At 43.3% G+C, this 16565-nt stretch overlaps 2 protein-coding genes and 1 pseudogene across 3 annotated transcripts; 1 reads left to right on the top strand and 2 right to left on the bottom strand.

Moving 5' to 3' along the window:
- Positions 1–3025: 3025 nt before the first annotated feature.
- Positions 3026–8484, bottom strand: ppp1cab (protein phosphatase 1, catalytic subunit, alpha isozyme b). 2 transcript variants are annotated; one of them, XM_068754511.1, is made up of 7 exons: positions 8127–8484; positions 7183–7314; positions 6404–6655; positions 5793–5897; positions 4519–4742; positions 3998–4132; positions 3026–3889 (listed from the first exon to the last, which is right to left on the bottom strand). In XM_068754511.1, exons 1-7 carry the CDS (start codon positions 8179–8181, stop codon positions 3794–3796), a joined length of 999 nt encoding a protein of 332 aa, XP_068610612.1. In that variant the 5' UTR covers positions 8182–8484; the 3' UTR covers positions 3026–3793. The 2 variants fall into 2 exon arrangements, with proteins under 2 accessions (XP_068610612.1, XP_068610613.1); XM_068754512.1 differs by having other exon boundaries at positions 6404–6634.
- Positions 8485–8906: 422 nt separating this feature from the next.
- Positions 8907–12956, top strand: pelo (pelota mRNA surveillance and ribosome rescue factor). The gene is made up of 13 exons (XM_068754510.1): positions 8907–9084; positions 9388–9480; positions 9769–9919; positions 10208–10298; positions 10633–10796; positions 11177–11237; positions 11424–11585; positions 11668–11714; positions 11800–11873; positions 11949–12020; positions 12186–12260; positions 12346–12377; positions 12650–12956. The coding sequence occupies exons 1-13, from the start codon at positions 9044–9046 to the stop codon at positions 12742–12744; spliced, it is 1158 nt and encodes a 385-aa protein (XP_068610611.1). The 5' UTR covers positions 8907–9043; the 3' UTR covers positions 12745–12956.
- Positions 12957–13407: 451 nt separating this feature from the next.
- LOC137910085 (progestin and adipoQ receptor family member 4-like) lies at positions 13408–15053 on the bottom strand (annotated as a pseudogene).
- Positions 15054–16565: the final 1512 nt, after the last annotated feature.

The following is a 16565-nucleotide window of genomic DNA, read 5'->3' as shown; positions in this document are numbered from 1 at the left end:
CTCCTCTACTCCTGGATGCTCAGAGACAGACTATCTGCCCAGGTGGGGGGACACTCACAACGTTTCACCACAGCCTCCTATGGATCTTAATCCAGATCAAAATCTGGACCTGGGAGATTAAATATATACAATTGGAGTGGACGATATGGAAATTTCGGTCTACAGTAAAGGAAAGGGACAGAGATGTGACGCTGCCACCAACATGTAGCTTAGATGATGCAGGTTCGAAAGAATAATTGCTTAATTTTGGCGTGAAATTAACATAATCATTACATTATAGCGATATTATAGTGTAATATACTGTAAATACATCTATTTTCATATGAATAATTATTTTAACTGTATAAAAGCATTTTATTCCAGGAAACTATTTTCCGGTTTCTCCGAGTACTTTCTAGTTTATCAGTGTAATTCTTTAACATGTTGATTTATTTCAACAACAACACGAGAAGTAGACCTAACAACAGAGTCCTGCTCGGATCAACAACCCAGAGGTTTGTAGCAATGTGATGCGATGGCACCAGAAAGGTTCTGTGATGAGGAAGCTAAAGCGCGTGAGGTAATGACCGTGTCACACTGGGCAATAAGGCGAAGGATAAATGAGCTGCGATAGCCGGGCACTCGTTACAGCATTAGCTAATAGTAATAATAGAAGTGGCAGCTGAGTCTCTGAATCCAGAATTCCTCCCAAGATATAAATAGAGGAGGTGACACTGTGCCTCTGGGCCTGGCACCACTACAGCTTTGCGGCCTTTTCACTTCAGAATGCAGAACCTTCACGCGGGCTCCGAAGTCTGGCTTTCTTCGATAAGGAGAAAATCAAGCTGGATGCTGGAGGTTGCATTTGACTCCACAGTGTCATCAGTATCCACGAGGCACATTGGGCCAAAAGAGTTCCTCGTTGTTCACACCATTCCACAGGCTTGCAGCTGCAGTACATAAGCCACCGGGGGAGCCGGCAGGAAGGTGAACCCGTTGATCAAACGCGCCTTTCATTTCACTCGACAGCCTCTGCGTTCATAGAGGCCAATTGTTAATTTACAAAACATTTTATTTGACAGCCCGGCAGAATCTGGTAACTGGAGACCAGTTCGGATTTCACTTCCAGCTGCTACGAGTCGGTGTACAGTACATCCGACCGCACGCAAAATATGCGACAAGAATAGAAAAAAAAACGATATGTGAAAATCATTTTCATTTATGTGCACGTGTTGAGGGACACTGAAGGCTTTACCTTGGGTTTCTGTGTGGTCACAAATATGTCTTTTTACTAAACTAATTACTCACTTGTGCATTTTTAGCAAAATAGAAATTGTATTTCAGTGTTTTCACTTAATTAAATAAATAATTCCCCTTCAATTTGAATCAGTCTATATAAAATAATCTCTTAATCCTGTGATAAATCCATTAAGCCCTCAGACCACAACCACATGCAATTATTTATAACTTTTTATTTTTCAATTAAATCAGGGCTTCCCATTATTTATTTTCTTGTGAATTTGGAGCACACTAATCTATCCAAAACGCAATTATTAGATTGATGATTGTGAATGTTTGATTTGTATTTGTTCCAACTATAGTCAATAGACCAAATCTGCACACAGCAAAAACGAGGTCAAATTGAAATCATCAATTTAATAACCTTAATGATCCTGAATTCCCAATGAAAAATTGCAATAACATATCATGTAATGTAATGCACTGAGAATTTTATTTTTGCAGAATGAGAAATTTCCTTTTATGCTTCAAGAAATATATTATTCTTGAAAACGTAAAAGAAAATTGGGGTCACCTTCCTTTTTTAGCAACTATTAGCAAAAAGCAACAAATGGGGAATAGTAGAAAATCAATTAACATTTTAAATGATGCCTTTAAAACCCTAGAGGTACCATTCACCTCTCTCAATAGCGCTGTAAAAGGAAGGCAAAATGATGGACGGAGCGCCTTGAAGAAGGGTGTTGATGACAGGAAGACGAATGAATGCAAAAAGAGCCAGAGAAATGCCAAAGAAAGAAATGAGATCCATGATAAATATAGAATGAGGAACATTAAACAGAGGCACACAAGTGAATGGACAACTCATGATGTTCTGCCACTGTGGATCCAAAGAAAACCACAGCCGATGTGTTGCAACAGATGAATAGAAAAACATAAACTTAAATCCACCCCGACTCATTGAGACGTTCAAAACGTTTGATAAATATTACGGTAAATAGATCCGTTTACTTTTTCAAACATACAACACGTTTAAAATGTCAACCTTCCACTGAGGAAATGTGAAATCAGAAATATTTATGACCAAATCTCTCAGCTTTCTTTTATTAATGAAGATCCAGAGGGAATGAGTCAAACCGGCTGCACAGCGCCCCCGCCTGGACAACAGCCGAACAGCTGCCGTGGGCCAACCAGATCCAGATTGATGGATGTTGTAAACAGCAAATACATTTTTATGTAAAGTTTCAATCAGCCCCAACTTTCTTTCGTACTTGATTAATCCATCATTTGTTTTAACCAAGAAGATCATTTTGTGATATTACCATTTCCCTCTGCATACACTGAAAGAACAAGCCCCAGTAGCCCAAAAGTATATTTCCCCTGGGACATAGCCCATTTTAAATACATAAATAGCATATGAGCAAGTAACATAAAGTAACATAACCTCTATAGTAATAAAGCTTATGACAGTATAGACCTCAATTAGATATGGAACATTAAAAAATAGAATTGCTGTAAATTTGTGAAATTAAAATCAAAGGTCTTGGAAAGTTGCAGCAATTCAAATGGGATATTATTGAAATTCATATTAAACTAAATAGTATTACATTTGAATCTTAATGAGGTTTTCGCCGTCCTATTTGCATCAGACAATCTGGCATCATTACCAGAGGCGGGTCCCCAGCATTGCTCAGGAGCAGACAAACATAAATCACCAGCAGCTATTTACAAGCGACATAATACAGACTCTAAACGATATCGTGCAGCAGAGGCAAGATCACAATAAAGATTACAAGCAGACCTTTTAGCTCAGATTCTGGCTTTATTGGTCAACTTGATGAAAGACTACAAAACGAATTCACAAAAAATCTCTTTCAAGTAATCAAATCTGTACAAACCTAAACTGTACGGGGTTTTTACAGCTCTGGCTCATTTGAATCTGAAGTCATACACATGAGAGCGTGTGTGTGTGTGTGTGTGTTTGAGAGAGAGAGAGAGAGAGAGAGAGAATGTGTAAGCATGTGGTTTGGTGTGAGGAGGTGATGCATTTCTTCCTGTTTAAGGATACCAAGAAACACGCGTGCACGTGCGTAGGTGCGCGCGCACACACATACACCTGTGATTGAGATGTTACAGTACAGAGGACAGGGGGAAAGGACCCCCCCCCTCCACACTCATCACCTGCTGGCAGGGCTTTGCTGATAAATTAACCAGGCCAGCCTTTTTTCCCAGGCCCGGCATTTCAGTCAAAATTACTGTACAGACGGAAACTGTGGCTTCAACATTTCAATGGGAAGAGTGGTTAGAGAGAGAAAAGCATAAACCTCGAACACTCTCACAGAATGTACACGTGCACACATGATTTTAACGCTCACCAGCAGAGGAGACGCATTCGTTATCTGCCGACGCTCACTCACTCAGACAATTCGTAACATTAAATGTTTAAAGTACAGATAAAAAAGGAAAAAACGAAAGCCCTGGGTATAAGGTTTGATTTCTGGCTGTTTGGTGAAAGAAAGGAGAAAAGAGGTAGAGAGGGCAGGGAGGAGGGTTGGAGGTCGAGGGCGGGCCGCTGGTGTCATTTCTTAGCTTTCCTTGGGGGAGTGACCGGACGGCCGGAGCCCATGCCCCCCCCGCCGCCGTAGAACAGCTTCTTGTCTGCAGGTTTGAGAATCTGAGAAGGGGCGGCGAAAAACAAAAGCAAAAACACACAATCTTGAACTGAACTTATTTGAATCCCAGTTGCAGCGCGATGCCAGAGGACTGGCTGCGGTTCGTTCACCTGGAATGAGCACATGAGCGTCTCGTCCACGCTCATCATGGCCCCGGCGTTGTCAAACTCCCCGCAGTAGTTTGGGGCCGAGAACAGCGTCACCAACTGCCTCTTCGCAAAGAACTCGTATCCGTCCTCAACCACCTGAAATCAGATTCAACGTCAAACGGTCACAGGTCAAAAGAGAAGAAGCACTCGGAGAGCACGGACCTCCGCCAAGCAGCTCATTCCCCTCGTTACTGGATTTACACCGTCGCCGTGGTGATCTGGATCATCATCAAAAGGTTCTAGATTGTTCTTGGTGTCTTTATACACCAACCATGAAAAGTAAAAGTGAACTCCAATTTCCGATCCGTGAATCCTTTAATGAGATTTTCAATGTTAAAATGCGATATTTTTTCCTGACCTCCTTCTGGATCAGATCCAGAAGACATTTTGCAGGTCGGTGCACACCGGGCCCCTTTATGACTGATTGACACAGAGCAGAATGACTGGCATCTGGAACCATAGGATTGCGGCTGCGCACTCACCTGATGGGCCCGACAAATGAGGTCCATGTCGTGCTTGTGAAGGAACTTCGTGACCACGTCGGCGCCGAAGGTGAAGGAGACACCGCGGTCGTTCTCACCCCAGCCCAGCACATCTTTGTCCGGGTCAGCCCACAGCAGGTCACACAGCAGGCCCTGGTCAGGCACGTCGGTGGGACGCATGACCCTTCGGACCTGCTCCATGGACTGAAGGTCTGGTGATAGGCCTGGAGAAGTTCAACGTACAAGTTACGGCGTCAACAGAAGGTTTCTGAATGCCCCGAAGAACGTTTTAAGATTCCTGTGGGATACGAGCCTCTCGTGTTAAATGTTGTGATATAAAACAACGACGCTATTCACACAAATGTCATCTCGATAGCATCGCGCCCAAACCAAGGCGCGCGGCGTGTATACAAAACAATGTCCAAGATGAACAAGTGAAGTGTAAATATTCACAATATATCTTAAAAGGGTTTGCACGAATGTACCCGACCCCCCCTTGTATAACCGCACATGCGATACGGCGGCGGCTGCGTTTACCCTCGTGTTCATCGGTGCTGTTTACATATTTCATATAGCAGGTCTCCCAGACACAAGATGGCTGCTGTTGCTGTCAGCATATCTGGGCCCTTGGGTCCACTGCGCCGCGCTACTGTTGTATTATAAATACGGGCCAATTATCGCTGCCGCTCGCTTACTGATGAATCGCTACAGAAGTTAAACGTTGCGTCTCTTAATAAGACAAAGTTACGTATTCTTTCTTCAGTCCTACATTTCTTTTCTTGTGAATTGTAAGGGGTGAAATTGGCCGGTTTAGCTGGAGTTGAGCACGACTGGTCCGTCCGGTGACGGCACGCGTCTGGCGGAAAGCGAGCGGGCGAATAGAGCGCGTTCTCCAGTTGTTCGTACAGCAGCTCCGGGCAGCGCCAGCGTAATACACGCACGGTAACTTCTCACAGACCGATTTACGACCGGTAGGTCGCTCTCAAACTCGGTCATAAGTCGACGAGTATCTGTATTAGTACATTTTTTGACGAGAAAGCAAAAGTCAAAAAGCCGTCTGCTTAAGTAGGACCTGTATGTGTGCGTTACAATTTAGTCAGCAGTAAATCTACCAAGCAACAAGAAACACAAAACGGTCTTCAGCCACGTCTGCTGAACAGGGTGGCTATTGTGTTGATAGTAAAAACAGGGCAGCGATGAGGGTTGTCGTTTTTTTTTTTTTATATATATTTGCACTCTGGATAGAAGCCACGTGAGCCGTTTGATGAGGATACCTCCATGGCAACAGAAGATCTTCTCATCGACAATGGCTGCAACAGGCAAACAGTTGAAGCAGTCAGTGAAGGTCTTCCACAACTTTATGTTGTATCGCCTTTTACCTGTGGAGAAGGAACCACAATTTATTGGGTACAATCTAATCTCGAGGCTAATAAAACGTCAACAGCTGCTAATATTGCTTTACAGTGGAAACTATTTACATAATCCCGGCTGTGTGACACGTGAATAATCACTAATTCTTCTTAGCCTGCTGTAATGAGGTCATCTAAGTTTAGGCTTTTGTTACAGTCACTTAAAATCAGGTCTCCCATCACTTTGAAAAGAAAAAAAACAGTTCAAACTCTTAATTATTATTATTAAGTACTGTGTATTTGTATGACAATGACATCAGCTCCTCGAAGATGCCACAAAGGACGGAAACATTGATTTCATTCTGTTAATTCTATACTAAGCTCTAAGACTTACCTACATTTAGATCCATTTATAGATGCTAATAACATCCTAGATGCTGGAATCACATGGTTTTTGTTAAAGCTACATTCAAACTGTAGACAGTATTGTTAAGGCCGATGTCAGTATACATCTGTACGCATGTCACATGACTTACACTCATCGTAGAATCCATATATTCTGTTAATGGAGGCGCATTCATGGTTCCCTCTCAGAAGAAAGAAGTTTTCTGGGTACTTAATCTTGTAAGCCAGCAATAGGCAGATGGTTTCCAAGGACTGCTTGCCTCTGTCCACATAGTCTCCCAGGAACAGGTAGTTGCTCTCTGGTGGGAAGCCGCCATATTCAAAGAGCCTCAGCAGGTCATAGTACTGCCCATGAACGTCACCTGGCAAAACAAAAAGGACGGCTGGAGATATCAGTGTTGGTCGAAGGGGGCGGCTATACAACAAAGAAAGGTTCGGTATTCAAAGAGCGGTAAAACATCCATTTACTTTGATTCCAGTGTTGCTCGACGTGTTTTTGGTGACTAAGAGACAACCGGATAAAAGTGCAAGCTTGCATTTAGTTTGAGGATGTTGGCGAGTCTCACCGCGAAGCAATCTCAGCCAGTTTCTGAAATTTGAAGCTCGCTCCTTCAACTAGCCTTAGGCTTTGAAGCAGGAACAAAGCTACAGGAGAGCAACTCCGGGGAGACGTCAAACAGCACTGTGTCAACCCAACATCACTGGAAATCCAATATTTCAAGTTTGTCCCCCCCCCCCCCCCCCCACAGGTTAGAAAATGTAACAAGGTCACACGTACGAACTGAAAACTGTTTTCTTGCAATAGGTCTGCACCGACAGCCACGACATCCAGAAACGCTACGCAGAGCTGCAAGAGAATTTGTAAATATTTTCCGGCAGCACTAATTAATTCTCTCGAGTTCAGCCTCACCACAAATCTTGAGGGGCGCCTCAAGTTCGAGCAAGATCGGCTGGCTGAGGAAGATCTCCCGGGATTTGAGGCAGAGGCCACGGATTTCATTCTCTGTCAGCTGGACATTTTTGCCAGGTCTCGAGCCTTTCACTGCGAGATAAAAACGCAGATAAAGAGAATAAACAAAACACAGTAGAAGGCATTCTTAAAACTAATTTGTCAGAGGGATTATGTAAAAGAACTATATATATATATTACTATATTCAAATAATCAAGGCCATGCATTATCTTGGTTGAATTCGGCTTTTAAAATTCAGTCAAGGCAGCAGAAAAAAACAGCGTGCCAGTCATTTTGAGATAGTTCCTGGAGCTGCTGAGTAAACACGGAAAAATAGAACAATTCACCTAAATTACTGACATCGCTCAAAGTGTTTTTACTTTATTTTGGACATAATTTACCAAAATCAAAAATGCTTTTTTGTGTGACTTTCATACACAACAACAATCAGCTTTATGATAAATCTTGCTGAAGAATCATTTTAACATCTGGTACATTTCAGACAACAGTTTTTTTTTTTCTGTTTTATCAAAAATATAACGTTACATTATTGATCTGACTCCAACAATAACATCACATTTATATAGAATGGTCACTCAACAGTTATGGTAGCTCAAAACATTACTTTCACGAAGCATACCTCGAAAGGGACAATGTTCTCGGGTAAAATAAATAAACAAAGTAGCTAATGTTGCAGCATCAAATATCAAATCTTAATTTTCTGCAAGAAAACCGCTGCTTCCAACTTGAATGACGGTCAAGTCAAATCCTGCCCTTAGATTGCGAGGAGGCAAAGATGAACTTAAGTTAAAATAGCATATAGGTGGCTATCGTTGTCTAGCCTATTAGCTAAAATGGCTACCTCGGTGAACAAACACCGAGCGAGATAATGTTTCTATCTTACCTTCCAGCAGACGTTGTATAATGGAGTCGATGTTCAGCTTATCAGCTTCTGCCATGCTAGTCCTCTATTGTGGTCAAATTATAATAACTCTTAGAAATTTACGACGTAGTAAATGTGCTACTAAGAATCCGTTAGCTTAGCTAGTATAGCTTTAATCGGCTAACGTTAGCTCGCTAGCTGGCTAACCTTGGGGCAGAATGGGCAACCTCGAAATTTGAGGTTGGGCGCTAAATTATTACTGATGCAATGGCTGACATGTACTTCAGGAATCCGTCTAAATCAAATTAATCACCATTAAATATCAAAATTCACTTTTAGGCTTAGTATTTTGTCGTGACAGGAACGTTTCTGCCTTAAATGTCTGCACCATGTCACCGACGAAAAAGTCTAGGGGAGCGCGAGCTCAAGTCGAGGTTGAACGGAAGTGGGAAGCCCGTTCCTGCGCATATATTGGTCAGTTTTGTCAAGGGGCGGGCTTTGATGGAAACAACCTTCTCGTTGATTGGCTGTTTACAATGTCGGTTAGCATTTACAACCTGCTATCACAAAAATGAGACTCCTTCTTCAATCTAAAGCACATTTTAGGTTTTTATTTAAACAGAATATTTCATTAAGGAACGCAAGTCAAAACGCGCTTGCCCACATTTAGTCATTGTTAGCTTAAACATTGCTCTGCGTCTGTTACGCAGTAAAGTGACACCGCCCCGGAAGTGACCAAGAAGGAAATAATTGACGACGTATTTTGGCATGACGCAATATTGTCCTTTGACACGCATTGAGTGATTCTTTCAGAAGTGGAGCTATGGCTTAGCTAGCAAGTAGCGCATTTACTGAGATAAACATGCCTCAAACGCCGATCAACATTGTTTTGAACACTTTAGGCTAATACCTTCGGCGCATCACACAACCGTCCGATTATGAAGTTGCTCCATAAAGACATTGAAAAAGATAATGCCGGGTGAGTGGAGCAAGCTAACCAGTAAGCTAACCAGCATGCTATTTTGCTATTTTGCTATTTTGCAGCTATTTTGTCCCTGGCAGACGACAACAGAAATAAAAAATAAGTAATTGTGTTGCAGCTGATTGTACATAACTAGCATTACCGCAATAGCAATGGATGCTGGTGAGGATGAGCATTGACCTGATCCATCAGTGGCTGATGGATTATGTAACAGGCACATTCCTCACATTCCCATCTGGTTGACTGATGTGATCACCAAATGAGAAAGTGTCTCAATAATAACGTGTCGCTCTTCCACAGACAGGTGACTCTGATGCCAGAGGAGGCAGAGGACATGTGGCATACCTACAACCTACTGCAAGTGGGGGACAGCCTGAGGGCCTCCACCATCAGGTAACCGTTAGCGTCCACCTTGTGTCCAAGATGACGAAGGATTATTAAATCCTGTATCACACCATCCATTTTCAACCGCTTATTCGAGAAGTTTTCCTCGAGGATTTCCTGATATTCAGATCATAACAGAAACAACTTTGTTTGCATTGAGCTCTAAAACTGTTCTTGTGTGATTTGTTTATTTTAAACAGCTGATAAACCGACACACAATGGTGTGTCCAGTTTAGCTTTCCTAAAGCTTTGTATCAACCGCTTTGAGACTCATTTCCCTTCCCTGTTTTCACACAGGAAGGTCCAAACTGAATCCGCCACTGGAAGCGTTGGCAGCTCCAGAGTCCGGACTACTCTGACTTTATGCGTGGAGACTATCGACTTTGACTCCCAGGCCTGCCAGCTGAGAGTAAAGGGCACTAACTTAGAGGAGAACCAGTATGTCAAGGTCTGAGATTACTAAGCAAAATATCTCTATGTTAAATGATTTTGGAGTAAATTACAGGGAAGTAATGTAATAAAAATAATTCTTTGAGTTTAGGTTTGGCAGGCAAAATGCAATCTGAGCTTGGAGTTGTGGACAGATTATATGATCTAAATTGACTGTGGCATTTATTTGTTTGGCTCTGAGCGTGTTTTCTGCTGGAATAGTCTTGATTCTTCTCAGACACATTTAGTTTGTCTTAATTTTAATGTGCGATGTCATGTAAACAGCGACGTTCTCTTCTCTCATCAGATGGGGGCTTACCACACTATTGAGCTTGAGCTTAACAGGAAATTCACTCTGGCTAAAAAGAGCTGGGACAGCGTCGTGCTGGAACGAATCGGTAAGCGGGCGCTGCGGTTAGTTTTCGTTGTGTTTCTAGTTTTCATTTGTGTGTTTCTTTCTCACAGGCGACTCCTTCACTCCACTGACTTTCGTGGATTTTTAGCCAGTGCACACTTAGCTGCCAAGATTGTAGCATTTATTTCCTCATACGAATAAAACAGAATCTTTTTGGGGAATTTCGTTATTTGCAAACGCAATTTTGCTAACTGCTGCAAACAACACTGCTAACGATGGACAGCGCTTTTCACCTCATGTTCACATGTGTCGTGCACCAGGGGCACTTCCCATCGTCCACATCACCCTTCTCTGCTAGTTTCTCGTTTGCCTTTCAGACCAGGCGTGCGACGTAACTCAGAAGGCGGATGTGGCGGCTGTGGTGATGCAGGAGGGCCTCGCCAACCTGGTGCTGGTGACCCCCGCTATGACTCTGCTTCGTGCTAAAGTGGAGGTCACCATCCCTCGCAAGAGAAGGGGAAGCTGCACTCAGCATGACAAGGTAGAAACCGAGCAGCTTCAAGCTCGAGGGTGGAGTAAAGCGGTGTCGGCAGTGCTTCGGCCTAACGCTTTCTGATTATGAGGCGGCCACTCCCTTTTTGTAACGTGTATCTTTTTCGGTCAGAAGCACTGGTTGAGAATAAAATGGTATTTATTTTACTCTACATTTTAGAATGTACGCTAAAATAAACCAACAGAATATATTTTTGACATTACGCTTATGTCTGTCATTCAAGTATGTTTATGTGACGGGTTTCATCCTAATTCACACATCAATGCGGCACCTTCCTGTTTTCTTTGTTCAGAAACGATTACATTTCACACGAGTAAACAGCATCCTGTCTCGGTCTCATTATTTGGACCTGGTTTGTGTGTCTGCAGGCGCTGGAGAGGTTCTATGAGGCTGTGATGCAGGCGATTCTCCGCCACATTAGTTTTGATGGTAAAACACACACACATGCATGTAGTTAAAGTTCCTGTTTTATGTCACCTTTCTTTTGTTTTGTTGTTCCCATGTGGAACAGCGCATCCATTGTACTGTCTATCGATTTATACAGCACAAACAACATATGCAAACGTTGCTTCCTTTTTTTTTTTCCACTGCCTTCCCTTCTTTCCCCTCTGCTAGTGGTGAAGTGCATCCTTGTCGCCAGTCCAGGGTTCGTAAAGGACCAGTTCATTACCTACATCTTTAGAGAGGCCGTTCGACAGGACAACAAGATCCTGCTGGAGAATCGTCCCAAATTCATGCTAGTCCACTCGTCATCAGGTCACAAGTACTCACTCAAAGGTACGACCAGGTGGGCTCTGGGAGTAGAACGAGCTTCTCTCGTCTCAAGATCAACACTCATTGAAATGCTGCTGTTTTCCAGAGATCCTCTCTGATCCCACTGTGACAAGCAGGCTTTCTGACACCAAGGTGACAACGCATGAGCAATTTTCCAGCTTTCTTTTTCTTTCCTAATGTTGTAAATTTGAACAAGTGACGACGTGTTTATTCTCAGGCAGCAGGTGAGGTGAGAGCCCTGGAAGATTTCTACAAGATGCTGCAGCATGAACCCGACAGAGCCTTCTACGGGTGCGTGACGACGACGGAGCTGAGCAGCCGGCGTTTAGTCTCACTGATAACAAGCAACCTTTGTGTCTCCCTCAGACTGGCTCATGTGGAGAAAGCAACCGACGCCCTTGCTATCGACACCTTGTTGATAAGCGACAATCTGTTCAGGTAAGCCGATCCTAGGGTCGTCCATTTCAAGGTCACATCTCAGTTGAACGTTTGTGTGAAGCAGTGGCTGCAGAAATGGATGTTTCGTCATGTTCTCTCACTTCAGCACAATCAAATAACAAATCTGCTCTGTACATTATTGCATGTTTTATTTTGTGTCTCCAGACATCAGGACATCCGTACCAGGAGTCGCTACGTCCGCTTGGTGGACAGTGTGAGAGACAACGGTGGCACCGTTAGGTACCGCCCCTTTTTAAAAAATGAAAACATTCCCCAGGAACTGGAAAGAATGTCTGACGAGTTTTTTTTTTTTCTTTTCATGTAGAATATTCTCAAGCCTTCATGTGTCTGGTGAACGTAAGTTATAAACAGTGTTGCTTTCTCAATTCTGTTCTGCAGAGACCCACGGGAATGTATCAATTTTATATTTTATAAGGCGTACGGTTTGCAAAAAAAAATTGCACGACATGTTGAAAGTATTTAATTCCTCATCAAACACATAACTTTTGTCTTTAATGTTCATTTGTGTTTCTGAGCATGTTGCAGCCACCCATTATTACTAAGTAGACTTATCTCAAAGAATGAAATGTCGGCCTCGTGTTCAAATTCCACCTTGTCCCTCCCCTCAGAGCTGATGCAGCTGAGCGGAGTGGCTGCCGTGTTGCGGTTTCCCATCGCCGACCTGTCGGAGGCAGAGGAGGACAGCAGCTCAGATGCAGACTGAATGTCTTACTGGTAGCAAAGAAGGGGGAGACCTGATCCGCCGTTGGAGACGCATCGTAAAACAATAAAGCTGCCGTGGGTTCAAACTCTGCAACATCCTTATACATTTTCTCAGAGTGCTCATTATTTTAAGTAATTTAAACAAGTTTTTTTTTTTTGGCTTGAAGCGTTTTTGGCAGGTGTAGATCCTGCTGATGCTGGAAACAAATGTCAATGAAAAAATATATTATGTGCCCACTCTAAATGGAAATTTTGATCTGACATTTAGGAGTGATTTTTGTTCGTCTTTCCAAGCGTGTATACAATGTATCGTTCTTGCATAAAACAAGCTTTCATCCACTTATTTTTATCACGTCAAACACGTAGACGAAGCAAGATTGTGTTAGAAAAATATAGGATTTATTTCAACATTTCACTTCAAAACTAGTTCCGTTCGGGGCAATCAACCCAAAACGACTGCATTTCAAGTGTGCTCAGGATTTATGGTAATATCGCAGTTCCTCTTACTCCGCTCAGACAAAACACCAAATTAGCAAACTTCTCTTGCCAAATATTTAAACGGCTACCACTAAAGGGCATTTTCAAACATCTTTCGTCTCTTAATTTTCCGGCCTCATCAAAACCTAAATCTGATCCCTCAGTCTCTGTATTTACTGTGCCTCTCTTATATCTCAGCAGGACACTGGTAGGTCCTAATCCACGCTAAATCCTCCAGTGTTCCCCAATGCAGGTAGATAATTGCACATATAACCATGACATGCATTATCTGGTGGCTGTTGCCCCAGTTGTCAAACCGGCCCGGGATGAAGCGCTCGGGAATCTGGATGATGTTCACCAGCCCTCCCAGCACGGCCAGTGAGTCCATGATGACGAAGAGGCGCAGGGAGTTTGGGCTGCCAGCCCCACCGCCGCACACCCGAAACAGGAACAAGCCGAAACGGAAGAGGACCTGCCAGATGAAGGCCCTCAGGCGCAGGATGTTGGTGCTCGCTGTGGTGGCGCAGTAGATCCCGTGAACGGACAGGAGGACGTAGGCCAGCAAGGCGGCCTGTCTCACGGAAGGGTAGCAGAGAAGGGTGACGTGGATGATGGGAAGCGCCCCTGGTGACAAGAGGACGTTACATGGCAGTTATTAAAGCTCCCGACATACTAGATGTTAAGGTGGTGTTTGGGGGGGGGGGGGGGGGGTTGGCTGCACTGATGCACCGTTTGATTAGATTCATTCTTTACATTTTCAGCTGTCATTGACCTGTCGATCAGAAGGGTTAATCAATGTGGTCCCTAAAATGGGAAACTACTTTCCCACCTCTCAATGACCCACCTAGAGTGTTGACTAAGCAGACCCCAAGCATGTCCAAGGAGAGGAGGGTGCCGTAGACATGCTCTCCTCCCATGTGGTTCATGAACACGTGATAGACGATTGAGCCCACTGTGGGGCAGAGACAGGCCAGGTAGTGCGTCACGCAGACCCAGACGCAGTCCACCTCCAGCCAGGGGATACTAAAAGGCAGCAGCACCAAGAAGAGGAAGAAAGGGATGCCTGAGGAAAGAAAAGGACAGAAATGAGATTCCAAGTCCGTATCAGTGACCATTTTATTGCCAGACACCATTAGACTTAAATTTAATGCCTGTTTGCACAGTGAACTCTCATACAAGTTAAGCTTGCATTTTTATCGCTTAAATCAAAAGCACCAATCCTGAAAACATGTTTATATATTTCCATAATTTTGCAACTGTATTAAATCCATGCAAAAGTGTGTCTTGATGATCTCCATAGCACACGAGGGCATTTACAGCTGAAAAGTGTCAGCAAATCACACACGGCGATAAAGACCTTGTTAACAGGAGGCTATTTTCAGGGCAGGGATTCCCAGGGCAGATTACAGCTAATACGCATATCCTCATTACACTCCTGTCAAGTGAGAGTCGATAACTTCCATGTCCTGTTTGAACATCTCCTGTAAGGGCCGAACAGAATCACAGCGAGATTCATTTGCTTGTTAGACTGAGCTGCACACGTGAGAACGGTTTCTAAGAGGTAGGCCAACAGTTGAATGCAGAGGTAATGCACAATTCATTTCTGGACTTACCATGGGTGTAAATGTTCCCCAACTCATTGTGCATGTAGAAGAGGCTCCTGACGCACTCCTGACCTGTGGACACAGGCCGGTAGCCTGTCAGGACATATTTGTTGAACTGAAGGTGAGTCGGGGTCTTTGCCAAGTCCAACAGCCGTGGCCCTTTGCAGAGAACCATCACAACTTCCTGCAGACGACGCCCCTACATGAAGTGAATGGAGCAGGTGTCCATTTACATCCTAAATAGAGCAGCCTGGACTCTTGAAGCCATCGTTGGACAGGTGTAAATCCATGCAAGCAACCCGTTTAACTGGCAAAGTGCACGCTGCATGTTGGACCAATCAGGGAAGGGTTCTGATCCCTAATCTGAGGTAATCCTCACAAAAAGACGTGCAGGACGGAAGCTCCTCCTAGTCGGAGTTTAAACCAGACTCCCACCTCAAACTCAGCAAACAAAATGACCCGGAGATCAGATTGTAATGGCTTCGGTGCACAGAAATCATACAGAGCTAAAGTAAATGGGACACACCTATTCTGTGGCGTACTCAGTGTATAGAGAGACAAGTAGTAAAAAAAAAAAGAAAACAATTCCCATGCGAAATAAATAATGATTGATTATTTCAGTCATCGGTGGGGGGGGCATCTGCATCTGCTAATTGGGACGGGAGTTGCCCTGGTGCACCGGAAAGTCTCCAAGACGGCGGCTTTCAAAGCTCTGGATAAATTGTGTGGTGGCTTACCGTCTTACTCCACAGACAGTAATACAAAAACCTTTCTTTGCTGTGCGTATTCTACGGACCTTTAGATTTGACATTCCTGAAATTGTAGCCCTGGTCTCATGAAACATTTTTAGTATATTGTGTGGTAATAAATAATTCCTTGCTTTATATAAAACTTGGACAACTCCTCCTTCATCCTCTGGAAGACGTGCGTCGCTCTAAAAAGGAAACATCTGCTCCAGTCTCACCGTTTGTTCTTCTGTTTGCGCTCCATCTTTAACACTCGGTCCACCAGAATTCTGCAACTACCAGAATGACCATAGCAGTCATTTTGACTGCTCGGACATTATAATTTGGATGGATTTATTGTTATAATGATCTAAGAATTTTTTTTTACTTTGCCAACACCTTCTCTACATAAAACGGTACGCATGTCGCAACTTTTGGGGATATTGAAAGACTTTTGAGAGTCTGAATGCAAAGCTTAGATTTTCTGCAGACTAGATCAAACTGTCGAACATTTGTAATATTTTTTATTTGTGTTGCAAGTGCTCTACAAGGGTGCAATTTAAATAATTTCTGTTTCCAAATGAATACAATAAATAAAAGTCTCTTAACAAATGAAACATCTACAATGGAAAATTACAACAGATACCGATTTGGTATCACTTCATATGGATACACAATGCATGCCTTTGTACAAAAACCCAAAACTGCATGGCTTTCGAAGGACCACGCCAAACAACTTAATGGCTATTATAATAACAGGTTCTGCCGTTTCATAAATGTCTGCACAATCCTCAAACTGGTCACCGATATCTGACAAATATTTTCTCTGATGAAGTGAAACCTCAGGTTTCTTGTCCAGCATTTAACGTTAATTAACAGACATGTGAAACCGCAGTAGTAGCTAGATAGTAAACGAGCACCGTATGCTAGTTAACTTAATGCACCCTACCCTCTATCTGCAAGCTCATGACATTACCGGCAACACTTGTTTGGGAGATTAAAAGAAAAGAAAAAAG

The sequence above is a fragment of the Brachionichthys hirsutus genome, chromosome 21, assembly GCF_040956055.1.
Source record: "Brachionichthys hirsutus isolate HB-005 chromosome 21, CSIRO-AGI_Bhir_v1, whole genome shotgun sequence".
NCBI classification, from domain to species: Eukaryota; Metazoa; Chordata; class Actinopteri; order Lophiiformes; family Brachionichthyidae; genus Brachionichthys; species Brachionichthys hirsutus.
The sequence above is the reverse complement of the archived record's forward strand: the minus strand, read 5'-3'. Positions and strand labels throughout refer to the sequence as shown.